Here is a 23,634-nt window from a genome sequence, read left to right on the forward strand (position 1 = left end):
GCCGACCTGGGATTTTCGTTTTTTTGTGTGTGTCTGTGTCGCTTAACAATTAACGCCTGCTTTTGGTAGTTAATCACAGTTCTATATGACTGTTAAGTTTTAAAGTTATAACTAATTAGTTGATTTTAAGTAATTTATTTAGCATTAATAAATTCACGTTAAGATTCAACAATTCACATTAATAATGTTAATCAGTTAAGTATAAAAATTAAATATTACGATTTTTAAGAAATATATATATTTTTTTATACCAGTCTGATGGTAAACGGTTAATGTAACTTATGAATGCTTGAAATAAATTTTATATGTTAAGTGTTTGTATGTAGTATATATATAATTGCTTATTACAGATATAGCTGGAAGAGCCAATAATCGATGAGATAGGTTCTCGTATAGTCAAACGAAGCGTAGAACAACGAATTCCCATCAAAATCGATTGAATCCTTTCAACGGTACACAAACGGAGTTCACTACAATTTTATTATTAGCGCAAGATATATCAGACCGTCGATACCAATTGTATGATTAACTGCGCAGATGCATCTCTGTGTACCGAATATCCTGAGGAATTGTTAATAATCACCGTACAAGATAAAGTTTCATCCCAATCATCTGGACGAGTGGCGGTCTTCCACCGTGCGTTTTTCAAGGCACTTTCTTCCACGCACAATCATTCTTTGGAATCAAATTCCAGCAGCAGTATTTCCGAACCGATACGACAACATAACCTTCAAGAAAAGAGTATATTCCTTTTTAAAAGGCCGGCAGCACACCTGCAATGCCGCTGGTGTTGTGGGTGATCATGGGCGGCGGTAGTCACTTACCATCAGGTGAGCCGCATGCTCGTTTGCCCCCTGTGTTGTAAAAAAAAAAAAAGTAGATTGAATCCTTTCAACAGTACACAAACGGAGTTCACTACAATTTTATTATTAGCGCAAGATATATCAGACCGTCGATACCAATTGTATGGTTTACTGATGCCCGTATATCCTAATAATAATCAGAGATGTTCCCAATCAACTATAATTACTCCCAATACATCAGGAACCCACGAGACGCAAATCAAAGGGGCAAAAAGGCATCAGTCGCGAGTTAATTAAACACATCACTAGTTCAGCTCGGATGAGAGCCGGGTTGTCATCGATTCGCACCTCATTTAGCTCACGATTCGATTCTAATTGGAATCGGATTCTTGCTCAGTGGCACGGCGCGAGGGCGTCGCGAGAATAAACGGCAAATTTGCGAACGCACGTGATTGTACGTGACAAAAGAGTTGCGTTTGACGGTGTAACATAATCGTGTACCATCGATTTGTCTCGTTCTCAAATCGATATATCACGGTCTAGTTTTTTTTTTAAATTTCATAAATAAATAATTCTTCTTTTTATATATTTATTTATTTTATAATACATAAGTAGATGAGTCCTCTACGATCAATCTCATTAGATATGTTTACAAAATTATATTAAAAAAGAAACAATAATGACATTTAAAAATATAAATAAAGCATAGATTAAGGCAATTTTAATATTTTTAAACTACTTTTTTTCTCCAAGGAAATCGTCAATAGGCGCAAATCGCAGTTTGCTTTTGAAATTTTAGAATTAGTTCTTTCAGAAGAGTCACGTCACTATTTGGTTTTATTTTCTTTTTTTATGGTACTCTAGAATGGCAAATTGACTTAAGTTACTTATTGACCAATAAGAATAGCTCTAGTTGGACTGGGCGTAATACATTTTGGTGCATCTCCAACAGGATTGTCCAATAAGCTGTTTTTATTATCTATTTACTTACTTAAAGTTTCACAGCTTGAATACTAATATTTTCTGTAAATGCAAAGTTGAGTTTTCATTGAAGATTTGAAACTTAAAAGTTTATTTGCAAGATAATGTGGGAAGCAAACTCTTTGGTATATATTCAAAATAAAGAATCAGTGATACTGAATTAGCGAAAATAAGGTGTAACTAATCAATTCAATATTGCACTGATAGAGAAGTTGATAATTTTTTTATTTTTGATTCATTAAAATTGAATTAAAATACATATTAGCTAACATACACACAAAAATACAACATTATAATTATTAATATAATAAACGCGAAATTTTGTAACTACAGATGGATTTCACGCAAAGACTATTGAAGGGATTTGAATGAAATTTGGTACACGGGTCGGTTATATCCTAAATTAGTACATAGGATACTGTATGTATTGAAGCGGGTACAAACCATACACAGCAAGTGTAAAATATGGATTGAAATACAGTTTAAATATAAATTTCTATTTTTTTTTTTATTATGAATGCGTCTCTATCACTAGCTGCACTGTTTCTCGCAGCGTCGCCTCGTCAATAATTTTAAAATGAATCGATTTGAAATTTTTTTTTATGCAACTTAAAATGTCAAACAAGCTGACGGCACACCTGATGGAAAGTGGTAACCGTCGCCTATAGACATGAGCAGTACCATAGATATAACAGAGTGTACTATTTCGCCCAAGTGTTGCCATTCCTGACGACTCAGGTGTTATTCTTCTGTACCTGTAAATTGACTCCATATCCCACACTTCAAACCGAAACACAGCCATGCAAATACAACTGCTTCACGGTAGAAACACGAATGGGACAGAAGTGCCAAAGCAAACGACTTTTATACAAAGTTTCCCTTTAGTACAATCCGTCTCGTACGGTAACTAGACGAATATACTTTAATAGAATTATCATTTGTTTACGAGAAAAAGGGCAAGGGGCCGTGGCGTAATGGGATCGATCGGATTAAAAGTGAAGTTTGGGATTTTAACGAAATTGAATTAATTGCGATGGATTCTGATAAATAACGTCGCGCGCCCGATACGGGAAGGCGAACTCCGACGTGCCACTTCCACCGCTCGGGAGTACGCCATCTTTAATTCTCAACCGACTTCAAAAATGGAGGAGGTTCTCGATTCGGTTGTATTTTTTTTATATGTTATTTATCACATATTAATAACATAGGATTGTGTTTAAAAAAATACTGACTTTAGTCGTAGCAAAATCAGTTATTTTAATTTCAAAACTAAATTATTGAATTAATTTTAAGAAAATTTCTATAGGATCAATCTGCAAATATATCGTTTATAATAATTCAAATCTTCTTTGTTTTTGAAGTCGTTTAAAAACTGATTATTTTTACGAGTAAACATTCTCTTAAAAGGATGATCACGAATTATATTTTAGCCTGTATAAATAACTAATTGTTTCTCACGACTTTGGTCGCATGCATCAATACACAAAGTATCCTATGTACTAAATTAGGATATAACCGACCCGTGTACTAAATTTCATTCAAATCCGATCGCTCGTTTAGTGTGAAAGAGTAACAATTATTCATCCATACAGGATAGTATACATTGAAATCGTAAATCGATTAAAAATACACATGGAAATCGGTATATTCGTTTGGGAGTTACCTACAGACATATAAATAAACACACAAACAAAAGCTTTAAACAAATAACACACTTTTCCACGCCGGCGATTAACAACGACTGTTAAAATTACAAATTCAGGTACTTAAAGTTAATCCATTTGATATTGAAAAGTGAATGTATGTATATGTATGTATGGGTAGCTGGATACGTGTGATTATTGAATCTGAAAGTTAAGCACACGTCCCTCCAGTTAAACCAATTTGGTCCCATTTTAAAATCCTCCTCAGAGTTGGTTCCGTAGAAAAACTTCTAACGAACCCTTTTTAATCAATTAATTACTGGATTCCGACATATTGTTTTGATTAGAGCATTATTTGTAGATTCATGGTTTATGGACGTAGTTTAAATTTGTCTTATCCTTATTAATACCATTACCATCATCATCATCATCACCATTATATCAGCTGTTAACTATCCATCACTGAACATAGACCTCCCCCTATCGAAAGGGTTAGCCAATAGTTGCCAAACTTGGCAAACGTGTTGGCAGCCGCAGTTTGACTTTCGGCGATGTTTTAAGAGGGACTTCGCTGCCCATCCCTCGGCTATTAAGCTCCCTTAGTCGCCTCTTACGACACCCACGGGAAAGGAAGGGGTCAATCATTCTGCGTCGGGACCACACGGCAAGTTATTGATATTTTCTGTTTCGATAATTATTTTGTTTGTTACCTTAACCAATTATTATGAAATTTGGTATACCCATTTTATATGGGATGGAGAAGGATATAGGTTACTCATTATCCCGGTCAGTAAACATATTCCGGGCACGCGGACGAAGTCGCGGGTAAAAAATAGTAAAACATAAATTTATGGAAAGTTGTAGTCTTAATAGGCTGCATGTCTAATTTTAGATTTTATTCCATAAAAAAAACTGTCTTAATTCAGAACATCTTGTAATAACAACAATACGGGAGTTAATAGCATTCGATTGCAAAATAATCATTAAAATTGATGCAGAATTTGTGACCTAAGATTGAATAATTTTGAAAAATATAATCCGTAAAGCTTTGAAGTACAAAAGAATCATTAAAATCGCCTATAATTAGTTATATCGTACATATAAGAAATATACTACAGTCAAATTGAAAATAGAAACTTTTGAAGTATATATTTACGTATATATTTACGAAATTTAGGTTCACATTTTCCGAAACACTGAATTCAGAGGGTCTGCTATGAAATGAAATTTCGAATATTAGAACTTAATCTGGTGTTTTTATTCATATCGAAATCGTCCCAGCAAATGGAGCTTAACATTTTGTTCGTCATAAATTCTAACGTACTAGTCCAAAGGAACGACATTTTATCATTTTTAATATCTTTAAACGGTACGTATCATGTAATTTGAACATCAATTTTGTGTTTCGTACGATCCTGAAATTTCGTAAAATATTTCATGGTTGGCCCTCTGTATGATATTTCCAAAGGTGTTCAACTACTTACTAGCGAATGAAAGGTCAATATTACAAAGCTATGAAGTCCACTAAATCTGAGCTTACAGCGATACCACTTTCAATATATCCTTTGATGTTAATTAATAACGCTTTGAAAGTCGATTTTTCGCTCGACGGTATCGCTTCAGACGTTGGCAACCTTTTTTGTGTTCGGTACAAAGCGTCCGAGCGCGCACATAAAAACCCCTTTAACTTATGATGAATTAGCGATCTCCTACGTTTTATGTCTCCCGCGTTATCTGCGCCCCCTGGTCAACCCCACGCCCCCACGCCCCCTGGAGGCGAGTGCGTCAATATGAAGGAATTAATATGGGTGGAAAAAGTGTAATGCTCAAGTAACCATTAGGCACTGCGAGTTTTAATAATTGAGAATTTGTGGTTATATTTTTGTTCGATTGCCAAAAAAAGGGTAAATATTTTGGGGTATATGTGTGCTCGGTATCTTTGGGAATGTATAGCTTAATGGCTTTGTGGATATTTAAGTGACTTTCGAAAGGAGGGGGTTCAGAGTTTGTATTTTATTATATGAAATCATTTCTGAAATTATTTTAATAAATCCCTTTACAATCGATAGGGTTCGATCTCGTTGGTTTTCTATAAACTTTTAAATTTGTGACAAAGTGATGAATAAAGTAAACTTTTTTAAACCTATTTATAGACATACTTCTGCGTTCTAAATAAAAATGTTTCAAATCTACGAAAGATCACGTTATTATATGTTGCGTTTTATTTATTTTAAAATAAGTAAAACGATATTCTGGTTAATAATATTTTTTTTGCTATATGATTGATACTATTTATAAATTCGGAATTACGAACATTATTAAAGTACGTAAATGCAGTGGCCTTCGTAAAGTTATAATGTGGTCGAAGTTCTGCAGTCGGTTCATACATAATGTATGAACTCACTGCAGAACTTGGATCTTGATATGTTATGAAATATAAATTTAACATTATAAAAAATAATGTTGTTTCTTTACACTGTGACAGAGTAAGAACATGTATTTTTCCTTTTTCTTTCAAACCATAAGATAGAATAAGAGGCGATTTGAAAAACAAAGCGTAACACGAGTATACCTGTGCTGGAGAATAACTTTAAATAATTATATAGCTATTAGTTACATTTCGCTGCTTTAACCGTAGTTATATTGTGATATTAAATAACCTATAACCTTTCTCGAGAAGTGATTTATCAAATGCAAAAATAATTTATCAAATCCAAATACTAATTCCAGAGATTAGCACGTTCAAACAAAAAATCTCTTCCAATTTAATATATAAGAATTGATTAGAATGAATAGAATCCATCCCAATAGTGGGACTATGCTAATATATTGTATGTAACAGTCATTCCCTTCATAGAAACTAAAATTCGACAAGTCACCGGACGAAAATTGTCGCCACATCAGACAGCGCTCAAAGGCCTCCGCGTCGTATTAGCTAATCCTTTCCCGTAAAAACTTGAGCCCCCGAGCTCGTCCGATAAGGGAGATGTTTTGATATCCCCCATCATTCACTTATTCATACAAGTATATAGGTCCTATAGAAAAACATTGACGTAAAAAGTGGGTTGAAAATTAAAGGGTGGGGCGGAGGAAATTCGGAAAAGGTTGCTAACCGCTGTCGAAGTGACCGCTGAGAAGGGTCGGTATTATGTGGATAACGTCGTTATGTGTTGATCAATTTTAATGCGTGCCCGTACCGTACCGTCCGAGGAAAAAGTAACATTACATAATCCGATATGAAAGTCTTTTTTTTTTTAGATTTTTTTTATTTATTCGTTATAGGTTTTAGATATTGGTGATTTTGAATTAGACGGGAATGATGTGTTTTATGCGGATAACATTATTATTCTATTAATGTAATAAATGCGAGAGTTTATATATAGTATATAGTATGGATGTTTATAATTCTTTCACGTAAAAACTACTGAACGGATTGAAATGATTTTATGGTACATGGGTAGGTTATATCCTAATTTAGTACACAGGATACTTTATGTATTAATAAATTTTAATATAGATATATATTTTTTTAATATCTTGTATCAATCAAAGTTCTATTTGTAACTATAAGCTTACAAGATGATTTTTTTAGAATATTTTCTTCATCTATTATACATTTCTGATAATTGGTAAATATAATTTGTTATTTATTCGTTTATTTATTGGTATACAGAGAAATATTGCGTTGGTAGAAAGGAAGGTGGCTATAAATAAATAAATATCACGATTAAGGATCACGGATTGATATTGAAATTAGTCGTACTTTTTCGTTCTAAATACACATTAGAAAAAAAAAAAACAAAAGTGCTCGATACACGAATGAATAAAGCGCGTAAAGAGTTTTAATTATCGTTAATAACATGTTGAAAAACATGTAACTCCATTGTAGCGAGGAGCTGTTTCAAAGCGTATCCACCAATAGGTAGGTTACACGTTGAAAAGCTCGCCGCACGTACACGCGCGCGGCGCCCGCATATGTCGTTCACAAAAGAAAAACAGGCGTCTTTCGTACGTCGCTAATTTGTGCCTCTCTTAATTACCGTGATGTGGGGATACCGAGCGGCGAGAGGCGAGAGGCGAGCGGCGAGCGGCGAACGAACGGGCGACGCGTTTGATGCGGCATCGGTATGTAATTGTGTAAAACAAAAGTTTTTTTTTTTTGTATTTTTCCCTTTGTTCACCTCCATTAGAACAATTCTAATGTGACGTTTTGTTTATAATAATAATAATTGTTATATTAAACACTTATGTTGGATTTTTGTTTTCAAGTCTTGATTATTGTTTGTCAAAGTAGGTATGTCAGTTAAATTCTGAATATACTTACTACTTCTACTTCTTACTTAATACTTCTATCAGACCTGATTTTGTATATATTTTTTTAAATATATTATACATGTATTCTGTTAATAATAAATACATAAATGTGTGCCTTAATAAATAATTGAAAGTTGAAGCAATTGTATTGTATTGTAAAATCTTTATCGTACATAATTCAAATTGAACACTGATAAATGATTTAATATACAATGGCGGACTTATCCCATAAAGGGATCTCTTACAGTCAACCTTTGAGAAGCTGAAAGAAAACTATAGAATGTAAATTTGTTTAGAATAGTAAAAGTAAGTTAGAATATAATATCTATATAAGCTGTATCTCGCGTCTGCACGCGCGTGAATCAATACATAAAGTATCCTATGTATTAAATTAGGATGTAACCTATTCGTGTATAAAATTCGTTTTACAGTTTTTGCGTGAAAGAGTAACAAACATCCATCTATCATTAAAAATCCGCATTTACTATATTAATTTATTTATTTATTTATTTATTTATTTATTTACTGGGTGAATACAGTCTCCCAATACGCCCACCCAGGAAAGCATGAATACAACAACATATAATATTACATATATAAGAATAATATAAAAAGACTTAAACAAAAACGTCTGAACACAAATACTCTGTGGTCACCCGACGAAACTCCAGCAAATACATCCAATTGCGGATACTGGCTCAAAACATCATTGAGTAGTTTCAATGCAAGAGATAGGGGAGCCTGCTTAGCGAACTCTGTTCTTCGCAATGGAACATCGAACAAGTGCCGTCGACGTGTTCGCACGTAGTTACTGGGCGCTCCTATTGATATTGATTCCAGTACAGTTTGGTTACACTTTTCTTTAATAGAATAACAAGGGGAAAATCTGAATAACAATAAAAAAAAATAAGTTACAGCCAAAACTAGAGCAATTAAAGGTCCATAGTGGTCCAGCTAATCACAATTATTACAATAATTATAAATAATTGTCCCATTAATAGATAATAGGACAGATCCCCTGAGCTGATAATCAACCGTCACTAATTGGAGAGACATTATAACCTAAATAAACATATTTTTACTAATTATCAGTGTCTATTGTTTAATTAATTCGCAGCTGTGTTTAATTAATTTGAAGCTGTTTTTTACACACATATATATATATATATATATATATATATATATAAATATATATATATACTTTATTGTACTTAAACATACAGTAACAACAATAAGTTAATAACAACGTTAGCAAACGCGAACTTATCTCTAAAAGAGATCTCTTCCAGTCAACCTAACGCAGTGGCATACAGGCAACAGAGTGGGCAGTAGTAGTGCTAAACAGAAGTTAAAATAAATATTTACATAAATTATTATTATAAAAAATACAGCCAATTTTATTTGCTGATAATGTAGCTTTCTATACGTGATAGAATTTTCCAAATCTGCTAAGTAATCTTTGATTTTATTTATATTTCTTTTGTTTTGTATATGTATTATTTTATCTCTTTTTACTGTGTGTCTATGTCTGTAGTTATTTGTGTGTTATACGTAATGCAAATAAATTATATACCTATGTATAAAACAAAAAATCAAATCTTTCGTTTAGATTTATGTATCGTATGTATCGTATTAGTTTAGATTAATGTACTAAAATAACTTAAGTTTTTTTTTATGTAACTTAAAATGACAGACAAGTTGACGGCCCACCTGATGGAAAGTGGTATCCGTCGCCTATAAACATGAGCAGTACCATGGACATAACAGAGTATACTGTTTCGCCCATGATACCCTCCATGCGTTGCCGTTCCTGAGGACTCAGGTGTTATTCCTCTGTACCCAGTAAATTCACTGACATATCGCACCCTTCAAACAGGAACAGAGTAAATAAACGTATTTTTATATACATATTATCAGTTGTGTATACTTTCTGTCTCTATAATTATTTAACAAGTTTTATTTATTACTCTGTAATCGATTTAAACACAAAAATAAACTTAATGTCATGCTTGTAAATTTTATTTTGTATTGGCCATGATTATTCAAATATAAATTATTGTTTATAAATAAATACAAGGCAAAAATATATAAAATATTTTTCTAATAACATGCAGTAGGGGGGGACAGGGATTGTTAGTAATGGAGACTGAGAATCCCATTGCTAGCAATATACCCAACCAGGTCGACCTCCTCGCGGTTCCCCCTGGAAACTATCATGGTTAATGCCTGATGAATTCATCATGATGGGCTAACTGGCCTGTTTTCATTCTCATCGATCACCCTTCACTGGTGCTCCGCCAGCGTATCCCGTTAGCGCAGGCGGGGTAACCATACCATTTTCACCCATCAAAAAAATTAAAAATAATAATATGCCGTATCCATTGTCACCAATTATTGCATTCACGCGAGCCGTCCCGTCACTCCATTATAGATTCTCTTTTCATTAGCGCCAGTATCTCGAAGTTCGGAGCGGGTTACAGAAGTTCTTTATCGAACTGTGTTCTATAAAGTTTCATTTAAATGGATACGAATGTTTATCTGTTGTTTTTTTTTTATTTTTTTTTTTAATTAATACAATATTTGTTGTTATTTTAACCGTTATTTGTTCCACTTCTGAACATAAGGTATTCATCGTAAGTGGAGTTTTGTCAGTAGTTGCCACGCTTGGCAACTGCAGTTAAGCTTTTAGAGATGTTTTTAAAAGGGACGTTGCTAATAATTGGTATGATGCCTTATAGTTATAGTATTTGTCTAATAAATCTAGTATGTCAAGAGAAACTTGACGATGGAAATTCAGAAGCATTTGGAATTGGTCTACCTAATTAAACCTAGGTCACTTTATGAAAGTCTCTTTTCTTGTTTGATTGACGCAGCTAAGAATCGAACCTAAGACCGTTATACTAATAACTGACTGGCCACTGATAACTCACCTCATGGTAGTAACTCCTGATTTTCATAATTTCAATGTACAATATAATAAGTTTATCACTGAAATGTCCGTTCATATGCACTTTTGGTGTTTATCATTCGGAAATAGTCCGTGTAATTCACACACATTTGTTTATACGACAATCTGAGAACACAAATCGGAGATATTTAAAAAAAAAAAAAACTACTTGAAGAAATAAAAAAAAAAAAGAAAATATTACACATTTTTTTTTATGTATTTGGAAACAAAGTAACTATTTCATTAATAGTTAATTTGTTTCCAAAGTATCGAGAATCGAATTCGAAATACAATATTCAAATAAAAAAAAAAGAAATAATAAATAATTAATCGCGCGTATTTTCCCCCCGGAATGTCCCGCGCAGCCGCCGCTGCGTGTAAACAACGAGAGAGTGTAGTGTTCGCGCGACCCGTGACGTTGTCACAACGGAAGCGCGCGCGCAACTGACTAGCCAAGATAACCGAGCCGAGAGCATCTCCATGCCTTATCTGCTCATTATCATACGCTCCCAAACACCACCGTTTCCCATAGCGCCTTACAAATGCGCTCCACTCATTTGCATCGCAAGAAAACGTATGCAAATACGCGTTCGAATCCGATCCTATTGTGGTTCGATATTTAAAAATCGGGATCGACCTATCAATCGGTTAAACAGGTTTAATGCGCGCTCTTCTTTTGTACATTTGAAGAAAAAAGTCTCAGATAGGATTTGGGGTTCAAACGCTTTAACCCTCCGGTACAGATGTCAGTGTTGCATTCTATTCAATGCATTGTTGGTGTGATTCGGAAATGCGTTTTTTATAATGCGATGCGCGTATGTGACAGCATTAATATTGAGTTTGTTATCGAAAATATTTCTTTTTTTTTTTTTTTTATCTCATTGTACAATGACATAATCGGCGATTTGAAAGATTGTGCCAGTGACACGTTCGAATTTTAATATCCTTGTTACAGTTTAGAGACAATTTTTAAAAATGGAACGAAATATTTAAAATCAGTTTCCTTTTTTGAATAGCGACCGTTATTAATTTTTAATCGAGGTGTTATTTTTATAGTTTTTACGCTTCTCATCGTCCGCGGACACCGTGAAAGTAGGACAGGGGGTACATAATTACCACATTTCTGTACATCCGATCAATCAACCCCTTTCGTGAGAATTTTACCCTAAAGAGAGTTGGCTAATTATTATTCGCATATTAAACAACTTGAACCGGCTTCGGAAATAACTGTTGTAATTATTAAAAAATACATATTAACATATGCAGATCGATAGCGAGGGCATAAATCATAGAACAATTGGGCGGGTCACAAATTTATGTGCGATCGAAATGTACAGACTGGTTTTTGGGTAATGTTGGCCCTTATTCTTTTTTCTTTTTAATTTATCGGTGATCTTTACATTTGGGGTTGACAGTCGATCGGCTGATAGTTTTTAATTATTTGCATATTAAGATGGACTGGTTCGATGTGAGAAAGTTCGGGACTGTTTGATTTATGTTTACGCTTAATTGAATTTGTTGGATGGATACTGGATAGTTGGTGTACCTGGAAATTGTGTTACTCCCGGTGTATTAAAGTTTAAATTATTAAACTGGTTTTGATCAATTTACATGTTTTTAATAGTTAATTGTATATTGCTATTGTGATATTAGCCGTTAACTGTCCACTGCTGGACATAGGCCTTACCTAATAAGGGATTTTTGCCAATAGTTGCCACGCTTGACAGGCGGTTCGGCAACTGTAGTTAGGCTTTGGTGATGTTTTAAGAGGGACGCTGCTGCCCATCCCTCGACCATTATGTTACCTTAGTCGTCTTTTACGACACCTACTATATTATTATATTTGTAGTATATTGTTTAATGTCCTAGTATTTACATGACTTTAGAAATATGTATATGTTAGTAAATTAGTTAATTTCACTGTTTGTTCTATGGTTGACTGGTAGAGAACACCTTAAGATGTTTTATTCGCCATCTGTATCTTATATATATTTTTTTATGCAACTTAGAATGGCAAACAAGCTGACGGCCCACCTCATGGAAAGTGGTAACCGTCGCCTATAGACATTAATAGTACCATGGACATAACAGAGAATACTGTTTCGCCCATGATACCCCCCATGTGTTGCCATTCCTGGGGACTCAGGTGTTATTCCTCTGTACCCTGTTAATTCGAACCATATCTCACCTTTCAAACCGAAACACAGCCATGCAAACACAACTGCTTTAAGATTGAAACACAAATGGGACAGAGGTACCCAAGCAAACGATTTTTGTACAAAGTTTCCCTCTGGTGTTATGAGGTTTAGCTTTAGAACTTGATTGTAAAAAAAATTATGAGTTTTTTTTAATTATTTTTTTAATTATGTCAAGGTTAACAACTAAAACGTTGTAACCAGCATGATCCATTTGATAGTTGCAGCTGTACAGCCACAGATAAAAATATTTCGTGTACAAGTGTGCACAGGAAATTTGTAGTTAGCGATTTCCGCCGCGAAATAAAGCAAATTAGACAATGATTCATCAACACGTTTAATGCTTTTTAACTGGCCAACTTGATTATAGTGGGGGGAAAGGGATTGTTAGTAATGGAGTTTGACAGCCCCATTGCTAGCAATATGCCTTATTAGGTCGACCTCCGTGTGGTTCCCCCTGGACAATTCTCGTTGAATTCGTCACGATGGGCTAACTGACCTGCTTCATACTCACCTATCATCCTTCATTGGTGCCCCGCCGGTGTATACCGATAGCGCGGGTGGGGTTACCATTCCATTATCATCGATTACATTAAAAAAAAAAGAATTGATTATAGTTTATGGTGAGGTCGCTACATATGGAACGGTGTGAGGCAATCATTGACTTGGCCGATGCTTGTTCAAATTATGATATACCTAGAAATAATCATCATCATCGTCATATCAGCCTTTAATCGTCCACTGCTGAATATGAGTCTAATCTAGTCTCTATAACCCCCCAAGGGTTTTGCCAGTAGTTGCCACGCTTGGCAGGCGGTTCGACCGCAGTTAGGCTTTGGTGGGGGAGAGGAATTGGGATTAGCTATGTAATATATTGCTAGCAATGAGGTTTCTTTTTCTTAAGATAGTTCTCAAAACTTTATTCTATCGACAGGACTTAATTTCATACATACATAAGTATCTGTCACGCCTGTCTCCCATTAGGATATAATGCCCATGCCCATTACCACTTTCCATCAGGTGGGTCGTCAGCTTGTTTGCCATTCTAAGTTGTATAAAAAAGGGTAGGCAAGTAGGTAGAATTTCATTAATAAGAATTAAATAATTTATTGCCATGTATTGCCCTGTGGTCCCGGCATAGAATGGGCATCAAATGGGCATAAAATGGAAATGGTGTCGTAAGAGATGGCTAAGGGAACTTGGTCAAGGGATGGGCATTAACGTCTCTCTGTAAATATCACCAAAAGCCTAACTGCAATTGCTAAGTTGTGCAACTCCCCTGGTAAATGGGAGAGATCAACGTTCAACAGCGTCGAGTTAACGGCTAATAATTTATTGTATTTCACTATAAATTAACACGTATGCTTATGCTTGTTTGAACAAAAACAAAAATAATTCTAAGAATGTCTTAATTAGTGTTGATTTCAGTACAAAACTGGCGTGAAAGTCGTAAAATAATCTTGGTATGGAATTGTTATGCGCAAGCGCCGCTCTTTGTGTGCCTATAAAAATTATCATTTTAATGTGTACCAATATAAATATTACTGTAAAATATATTTCCGAAATTACCGACACAAATAATAATAAAGAAATACAATAGCCGCTAAGAAGGCACGGTCTCACACGCGTTCAATGCACGATTCGTTGACTCCGAAAGAATTTGGAAACGAACTGTTTTAGTGAATACATATTTTTTTAATTAATTATCACCATTACGATCGCCGGGGATGCGGGTGTATGTGTGATTGTGGATTCTATTCGTAAAAACATAAGGTCCAATGTGAGTGCGCGCGGCGGTGGGCCACTTTTCCATGAGAGAATATATTGTTTTGGCCAATGAATGAGCCCGACGATCATTGTCCAGATTAGTGCAATTTGAATTTAGAATTATCCGAAGTAATTGTAAGCTGTAAACAATAATTCAAATTAAACATGTCCGAAATATTTTTGGGGTACCGCAGCGGTTTCTACAATGTTTGTGAGACCCATTCCAACCGGTAGTTGTCAATGCATAACTTTGGTTGGCTGGAGACGTTACATAAATTATGCACTAAACAGATACGTAAACGTTTGGGATTCTAAACATCCTAGAGACTACAGTATGGGGTTCTTCAAAAGGGTGTATTAAGGTTTCTTCAGAGTCGACAACGCGCACGTGACACACCTAGTGTTTCAGGCTTTTATAGGCTACAGTGACTTTACCATGAGACGGGCTGTATGCTTGATTGCCACCTTTGTGCATTGGTTTAATATCGTTTTTTTCTATATTCATAGATATATTTAAATTCAAATCGTTTTTATTCAAATAGTTTTTTTTTTATTTATTTTTTTATTTTTATTTATTTTTTTTATTTATTTGTGGGTCGTATGCTTAATTGCCAACTCAGTGGTATAAAAAAAATATACCTACTTCCAATAAGTTGAAAAACTTACATTCTGTTAGTAGAGTCCATTATAATCCACGCACACATACGTCATTAAGGGTACCGCAAGGCTTCTTTGTTGTTTCGAATGGACCGACTTATTTGTCACCACGATGGCCATCCAAATATGCAATAAATAATAACAACAGTAAAAAATTTCTATCGACATGAATGGATTTCAACGCTTTTATGAATGTAGGTACTCGCTTTTACTCGGGGCGGGGGGGGGGGGGGGGGGATTGTTAGTGATTCGAACTACCAGTGCCATTGCTAGCAATATACCCTGTCGGGTTCACTTTCATTTTGTCTCTCCTGGAAATCATCGGGCTGAATCCCAGGTGTGTTCGTCACGATGGCCACCCCTTCTTCCTCGTGGGTGTCGTAAGAGGTAATTAAGGGAGGGCGAGGGTTGGGCAGCAGCGTCCCTCTTAAAACATCTCCAAAAGCTAACTGCGGTTTTTTTTTTTAATAGATGACAATGGAATGGTGACCCCGCCTGCGCTGTCGGTATATACCGGCGGGGCACCAGTGAGGGATGATAAGTGAAAATGAAAGAGCAGGTCAGTTAGCCCACCGTGATAAATACACATGGAACTCGGCACGATGGTTACCAGGGGGACCACATGGAGGTCGACCTGATGGGGTATATTGCTAGCAATGGGACTGGTAGTCTGCATTACTAACAATCCCCTCCTCTCAATAACACCTGTGTCCTCAGGAATGGCAACGCATGGGGGGTATCATGAGCGAAACAGTATACTCTGTTATGTCCATGATACTGCTCATGTCTATAGGCGACGGTTAGCACATTCCATCAGGTGGGCCGCCAGCTTGTTTGCCATTCTAAGTTGTATAAAACAATCCCCTCCTCCTCGCCTAACTGCGGTTAGGCTTTAGTGATATTTGCTTGCGTGGTAAATACTGGCAACCTCTCAAGGGGGAGGTCTCGTTTAGCGATGGACAGTTAACGGTCCATATGAAGATGATAATAATGCAGTCTCATTATAATTTGTTCAGTAATTTATACAAAAGTCGTTTGCTTGGGTACCTCTGTCCCATTCGTGTTTCAACCGTAAAGCAGTTGTGTTTGCATGGCTGTGTTTCGGTTTGAAGGTTGGGATATGGCGTGAATTTACTAGGTACAGAGGAATAACACCTGAGTCCTCAGTAATGGCAACGCATGGGGGGTATCATGGGCGAAACAGTATACTCTGTTATGTCCATGGTACTGCTCATGTCTGTAGGCGACGGTTACCACTTTCCATCAGGTGGGCCGTCAGTTTGTTTGCCATTGTAAGTTGTATAAAAAAAATACGGAACCGATGCACCGACGAGCGGCTCCCTCACAGCCGCCATTTCGAAACCATCGGCAGGCTGTATCGGGCGCGACGAAAACGTACGTTGAACCGGTCACGGTACACTTAGTTGGCTGTTTAATTAATATAAATAAATTATGAATAACGCGTTTTATAACCGCTGGCTCATTATCAGATCGGGGATGGTGCTCGCCGTTGCTGAATTTAATGTTTTATCTACCGTAACCATTATATTTGAACATATAAATGGTTTTTTTTTTCAACGCTCCGGTTGGCGCGCATTTACATTCGGTAATAGAAATGTGAAATGCTCGATGGGACGTCCCTAGTCGTTTGCGCGGGAACTTTTATTTTTTAATTAACTTTTTTTTTATAAAGTGAGTTTTTTGATAGGTGGAGGTCGATTAAATCATAGTTTTATTTATTAAATTTTAATACACTAAGAGAGTGTAAATGGCGGATTTAACCATATGGCGTTATCTACCAGTCGACTGTAGACAGGAATAACAGAAAATGTAGTTGACGGTGCAACGTAATGAACAAAATTAATTTTAAAAATGTAAATAAAAAATAATATATATATATATATATATATATATATATATATATATTATGACGCAGTGTAGGACGACTGGATGGAGATGGAGTGACGACCTGAAATGCATTGCAGGGAGTCAGTGGATGCAGGTGGCTCAGGACCGTTCCTTATGGCAGTCTATGGGGAAGCTTGTGTCTAGCAGACAACGAATATAAAATATTACTATTTCTAGATAAAAAGAATCGATTTAGTTTATGCTTTATTTATTTAATTTTAGTTAATAAAAAAAAACAAATTAAATTTATTTTAATTCTAACATTTGTGGCTTTATTTCCCTATTTGGCTTTACCTACATTTTTATAGGTATTTTTAACTCATCACTGTACGGATTAATACTTACCTATCCATCGTTAAAGGTTACACATGGGTACTACACGACTAGTATAAATAAAACTCTCTCTTAAAATGATTTGTATTAGAACAGGGCTCAACTAATACTGGTGAGTTCTCTTGAGGTATTCCCAAAATGACTCAATATGAGAAATCACGTAAACGTGTTTGTTTGTCCGTTTTCCTGGTTCGTCTTTGTTTCTAATCCTTTATTTAATACGTGAATACTAATATTGCGTTTAGTTGTTAATGATGATTTTTTTAGACCTAATTTTACTTAAAGAAACGTTTGCTTGGGCACCTCTGTCCCATTTGTGTTTCTACTGTGTAGTGTAGCGTGTTTGCATGGCTGTGTTTCGATTTCAAGAGTGGGATAAGGCAGTGAATTTACAGGGTACAGAGCTGAATAACACCTGAGTCCTCAGGAATGACAACGCATGGGGGGTATCATGGACGAAACAGTATACACTGTTATGTCCATGGTACTGCTCATGTCTATAGGCGACGGTTACCACTTTCCAACAGGTGGGTCAGTTTGTTTGCCATTCTAAGTTGTATAAAAAAAGTTTTAGAAATAAATTTCGACCCTGGCTTAACGTAAACATTTTTATTTTTCCATTATTAAATAACACTGGCCATATACAATAAATTTTTGTAAATCGTTCTTAAAAAAAATAAAAAAAAACTTTTATCACGTACCTGTAGCCCATTAAAAGTATAAAGCGCTTGAAAACTTGATTATAGATAGCTAAAGTCAAAGTGCGTGTAACCGATCATCCCCACGTCTCAATCTACGCGCATTTAGATTGCCCTTTCCGAACGAAACCTCATTACTTCCCGAAATATAACCTCTATGGAGGCAATAAATAATCTAACGGCGCGCATATTTCAAAACAAGAAAAAAAAAACATAAAATTTCTTTGCCCCGCGCGTCTAATGTTAGTGAGCGTTTCCATTGTTGACGGGTTATGTGTTCGTACAACGAGATTTTTTTCTATATTCTGAGCGAAGAATTTCATATATTGATACGTACAATATTTGGTAATAAAGGTGTGAACAATATTGTTTGATATTTTTTTTATGTACCATAGCTCAGATTTTTAATTAGTTAAAAATTTTTAATTACTTTAAATTTTTTTATTAAGCATGGCTGTAAGTATTAGTTATTATACATTCTTTATAATATTGTAAATGTTAAAGGGAGTTTATTTGTTTGTTTGCTACCTCTTAATACCTTAATGGAGGGGGGAAAGGGATTGTTAGTAATGGAGACTGAGAATCCCATTGCTAGCAATATACCCAACCAAGTCGACCTCCTCGGTTAATTCCTGATGAATTCATCATGATGGGCTAACTGGCCTGTTTTCATTATCATCTATCACCCTTCACTGGTGCTTCGCCAGCGTATCCCGTTAGCGCAGGCGGGATTACCATACCATTTTCACCCATCAAAAAAAAAAAATACCATAATGGATCAACCAATCACAATAAAATTCGAAATACATGCACTGTATGGGATGGTGAAAGATGTAGGCCACTTTTTCACGAGTTGATCACGAGTACGAAGTCGTGGGTAAAATCTAGTATGTATATATTAGAGATAGATAATATCTGATATCTATATATTGGGTTCTATTGAATATTGATGACTACGCAATGCGATATCGCTTATACCATTCGGATATCCATATTCATTACGAGCGACATCCTTTTTCGATATTATATATCGGATAATCGATAGTTAATATATCTGTTATTGGGCCAATATATATATATAATTATTGTAACTACAATATATAGATATTGGCTATATATTACCCACGTTAAGTACACGTGCGTTTAAAAATTAAATTCTGATATATTTAATTGAAAATACAACTATAGCTAAGATACCATAATATCTTTTTTCTCCTTATTTTTATTTTAAATGGCTGCCACTAATTATCATAATATTATAATTTACTTAATGTATGTCTAAGTTAAGAAATGTTGCCAACATTAAAAATTAACACGAACGCGCCATGTTGCATTCATACAGCCGTACAACAATGGAGTCGCGCCCAGTGCGTTCCGGGCATAGATTTTTGCATTATTTTAGTATGCAAATGTTCGCAGCGATAGCGAGTCACTGTAAGAGCAATTTAAATTATTTTTTATGGCGCTCAAGTGTATTGAGAGTTGGCCAAGGAACGCGGGATTAAAGCGCGCATCGGAATTGCCTCTAAGATATATTGTTGCTTCGTAAATTTTGAATGAACTTCCATATTTGAAATTTAAAAAGAGAACTTTTTATTTGGCGGGTGCGTTCCTGTTATCGTTTTTGTTTTGACGCATTCAACTTTTTATGAAATATCGCTGATATGTAATAGAGACTTTAATTCGAGTTTTTAGTTTATATTTGTATATTTTAATTTTATATTAGAATTTTAGTATTATATTAGAATGCTGTATTGTTGTATTAGCCGTTAATTGTCCACTGTTGAATATAGTCATAAGGGTTGCCAGTAGTTGCCATGCTTGGCAGGTTGACAACCATAGTTTAGCTTTTGGTGATGTTTTAAGACGACGCTATGGCCCATCCCTCCACCATAAGCTCCCTTAGTCGCCTCTTACGACACCCACGGGAAAGGAAGGGTTGGCCCATTCTATCCCGGAACCTACATGGCTAGAATTTTAATATTAATATATTATTAGAATATTTACATAAATTGGCATTTCGTGATCAATCTTATGTTTTAATTATCAATGTACATTCTAAATTTCTTTTGATTTAAAAAAAAAAATTGTCAATCGACCGTCAAATTAGCTGACTATATATTAATACCTTTTTATTACTCGATGCTCTATCTATATAATCTAGATAATTTATGAAGCCAATAAACACAAATGATGGCTACGTAAGCAAGAAATTTATGTCCGAAATCTTGAAAAGAAACTACTAAATTATCTTTCTACCCTATTTAATCCAGAAAACATTTACGAAATGCAAGTAGCAAGAAAAATCTGATTAGCTCGTATGATATATCGCCGGGAATCCGCGTTAGTGCCTTAATTTGAATATTAGACGCGTTATTGAAAAGAAAAGTTTCTGAACGGCCCTCCGCAAGCTTTTAATGGTTATTGCCTCCGTTGTTATTTCCGAACGCTTCGGAAAATATTCAGAAATTATTCGGTTCAGGTGTAACGGAACGTTGTTTTTTTTTTTAGAAAAATTGTTTTCTTTAAAGCTTTCTTATGTTGAGATATGTCTAGGTAATTTATCTGTAATGAAACGGCTCCAATGTATTTCAATTCAATCTAGATTTATTAACATATAAACTAATATGTCGTTTGATTTATACGGCATTCCATACTTAGATTTAAAATTGGAATGATCACAGCATTCGAGTCGTATATTGACATTGTCGTTATCATTCATTTATTTAGAACGTGTTCTTAATTCGAACGCGCAGTTCAAATATCGAACGGAAGTGGAAACGGTATGATTCTAATTTCAAACGAAATATCGCAACGTTTCTATTGATAAAATTTTGTGACGGAACACAACAGTGTTATTATATTGAACGGAAATTTACGATAATGGTACATAATAGAGCGTTATTTGAAAAATATAGGCATCTAACATCCAACTGGTGGAGTGCTGGTTATGAGAAGTGATAATTGATGTATGGGACGGTTGGTAGGCAGCCATCTACTGGGTAAGTTGGTATGTGGTATTATCGTTTTTTTTTTTATTTTAAAATGTTATGTGTTAAAAGGACATATAACAATTCTTATTCTCGTGGTTACTTAGTAGATATGCTTTGGACCAATCGTCGTCGTTACTTTCAAAGGCTACAATATAATGATTACCTACGTTGAATTACGAGTTAATTTCATGATAATGCCATAAGTAGTAGATGACGTCCGTTTATAATTACAAATAGTTATACGACATCTAAGCTTGCCATAGACTTTTTTACTTAAGTTACAAAAATTTTGGATTTTTTTAATTTGGGTTCTTTAATCTATATACTTTGGCAAAATTGTAAAAAATCACATACAAGGGGATATGTGATATGAGTATCTAAATAAAAAAATAATTATGAGGATAACAAAAAAAAATTACGACTAATATCCATGCATCTATCTCCCCCCCCCCATTTCACCTCGTCCTATATAAATGAGATTTGAAGTGATTTTACCAGACTCCATTAGAATGCTCACGTAATTTAATAATTAAATCCAAACATTGCATAATGCACCCAATAATTTTTACTTTTTAAAATAGAACAACGTTGAAACGTCACGTTTATTACGTTCATTCCAGACAAATTATCATACTGAAGACTAGACAGCATGGTCTCCGACCTTAGCCTGTTCCACAACGGAACAAACGTACTAAAAAAAAATTATTACGTTCGCGGGACGTCAATAATAACTGAAACGTATTCGCAATTTAACTTTTTACATCGCTACGTGTCAACCGCGGGGAGCGGTGGCATTCTGCCTATTTTGGCGGGAAACTCATAAAGCATGATTACCGGTAATGTCGCGCGGATTCGTTCACTTCTGACGTCCCTGCGCCGTTTCATATCGGTTCCGGTACGACATATCTACAAATATAACAAAGATTCGGTAATATCACTCGACATTCTCGTCTAATTTGCTTGACAAATGATTCAATTTTGTACTCATAACAACGTATAAATTATAATACTCAGCATGTTTTTATCAATGTATACGTATACAAATGTTTTTGTGGGCCAAATATTAAGAACATATTATTCAAATTAAAAACAGAACACAGCTGTAAGTAACTAGTGACGCGACATCTCAAACTTATACAATCGAGAATCATCGGCGCATTTATAATCGATCGATTATACCACGAGACAAGGTGACGCGGCGCAGGGAGGTCCGACGGAAGGATTACAAGATACATTAGCATACGTAATTTGTGAGCACATCTGTCCCGTGCTGCATACACGTGGGCGACTCTCGCTTTCTTATTGTTCAAATATATCATTTTGCTCCTTTGTGTTCGTTCGAATCGCGTTTTGATTTCAGATAACACTTGTGAGTAATACGGAAGTTATAACTGACAATTTGGCATCTGAAGATCGTGTCTCTAGATATTTTTGTCATCGAAATTGAAATAACGATATCGTTTTAGCTGTTACCAAATGTTTATTGCGTCAACGCTTGGCGTAAGTGTTAGGTATGTGAAAAAAAGAATTACGAACGTATCTCATTTCTTTCATTGTTCGCCCGCACTGAGACTCACAAATCAATTACGTTCGATTCGAAAATCAAAAATTCAAATCGGCCGAGACAAAGCTACATGTTGCCTAATGAGCCAATAACTTGTGAGACAATGGCCGGGTGTGGGCGTTCCGAATTCGAAATTATCACAAAAGAATATTAATGTAACACTTATTCAAATATACCTACCTACCACGATCCATATTCAAAAATTATCTTGTCGTTTAATTTGAATGGTGACGGCGACAAACTTTTTCTCTATGGTTCTATTTTTAAATTATCGGAGGCATTGTGATTGATTTTTTAAAGCTATAGAAACACTCCCCTCGACCTGTCAAAGAACAAGGTATGCGTTCACTTTTAATTGTACGACATATTCAAATTTGGAATGTTTTTTTAATCATTTCATAAGTTTTGTTTATGATTTCGTTTCGGTGCAGTCTTTATTACCATTTCCTGTGCTGTCAACATTAATGAATATGACGCAGTGACGTAGGACATGTGCGCGCGTGTTCCCTTAGTATTTACATAGAACAATCAGTGCTTACGTGTAGATACGTATTGTTTAAACATATAAAAAACATTCAGGTGTTACAGAGCTATGACTCCACGACATCAAATATTACGACACTAAAATTAAAATTCTTTGATGGCATTTAATAACACAAAAAAGGGAGCCGTAATCACGACTGAAATTCGTCTCGATCGAGAAACTCAAATTAGACGAATGGCGGTCGGACGATTTCTTTGTCTTCGGCCTAATGAGTTTTTAAGTCGATTATAGCAATTTTTCATAGAAAAACGCCTTTAGTGATGTATTGGTCGAATCAATCACTGTAC

The 23,634-nt window shown here is 35.2% G+C and overlaps 1 protein-coding gene across 6 annotated transcripts in view; it reads right to left on the reverse strand.

Annotated features, from left to right (window-relative positions):
• LOC113516327 (homeobox protein cut) overlaps positions 1 to 23,634 on the reverse strand; it is a 215,354-nt gene that overhangs the window by 130,995 nt on the left and 60,725 nt on the right. Inside the window, exons 1-2 of one of the 6 annotated variants that reach the window (XM_031908558.2) lie at positions 10,980 to 11,127; positions 10,672 to 10,814 (exon numbers count right to left, since the gene is read on the reverse strand). The exons of 4 other annotated variants lie outside the window; for them this stretch is intronic. In XM_031908558.2, coding sequence (XP_031764418.2) covers positions 10,672 to 10,746 — 75 coding nt within the window. In that variant the 5' untranslated portion in view covers positions 10,747 to 10,814; positions 10,980 to 11,127. Of the gene's footprint in view, positions 1 to 10,671; positions 10,864 to 10,979; positions 11,128 to 23,634 lie in introns of those variants that run through there. One more of the 6 variants, XM_026900740.3, reaches the window with a different exon arrangement.

This window comes from Galleria mellonella, unplaced genomic scaffold (genome assembly GCF_026898425.1).
Source record: "Galleria mellonella isolate WM207_F2 unplaced genomic scaffold, CSIRO_AGI_GalMel_v1 utg312, whole genome shotgun sequence".
Taxonomy (NCBI): domain Eukaryota; kingdom Metazoa; phylum Arthropoda; class Insecta; order Lepidoptera; family Pyralidae; genus Galleria; species Galleria mellonella.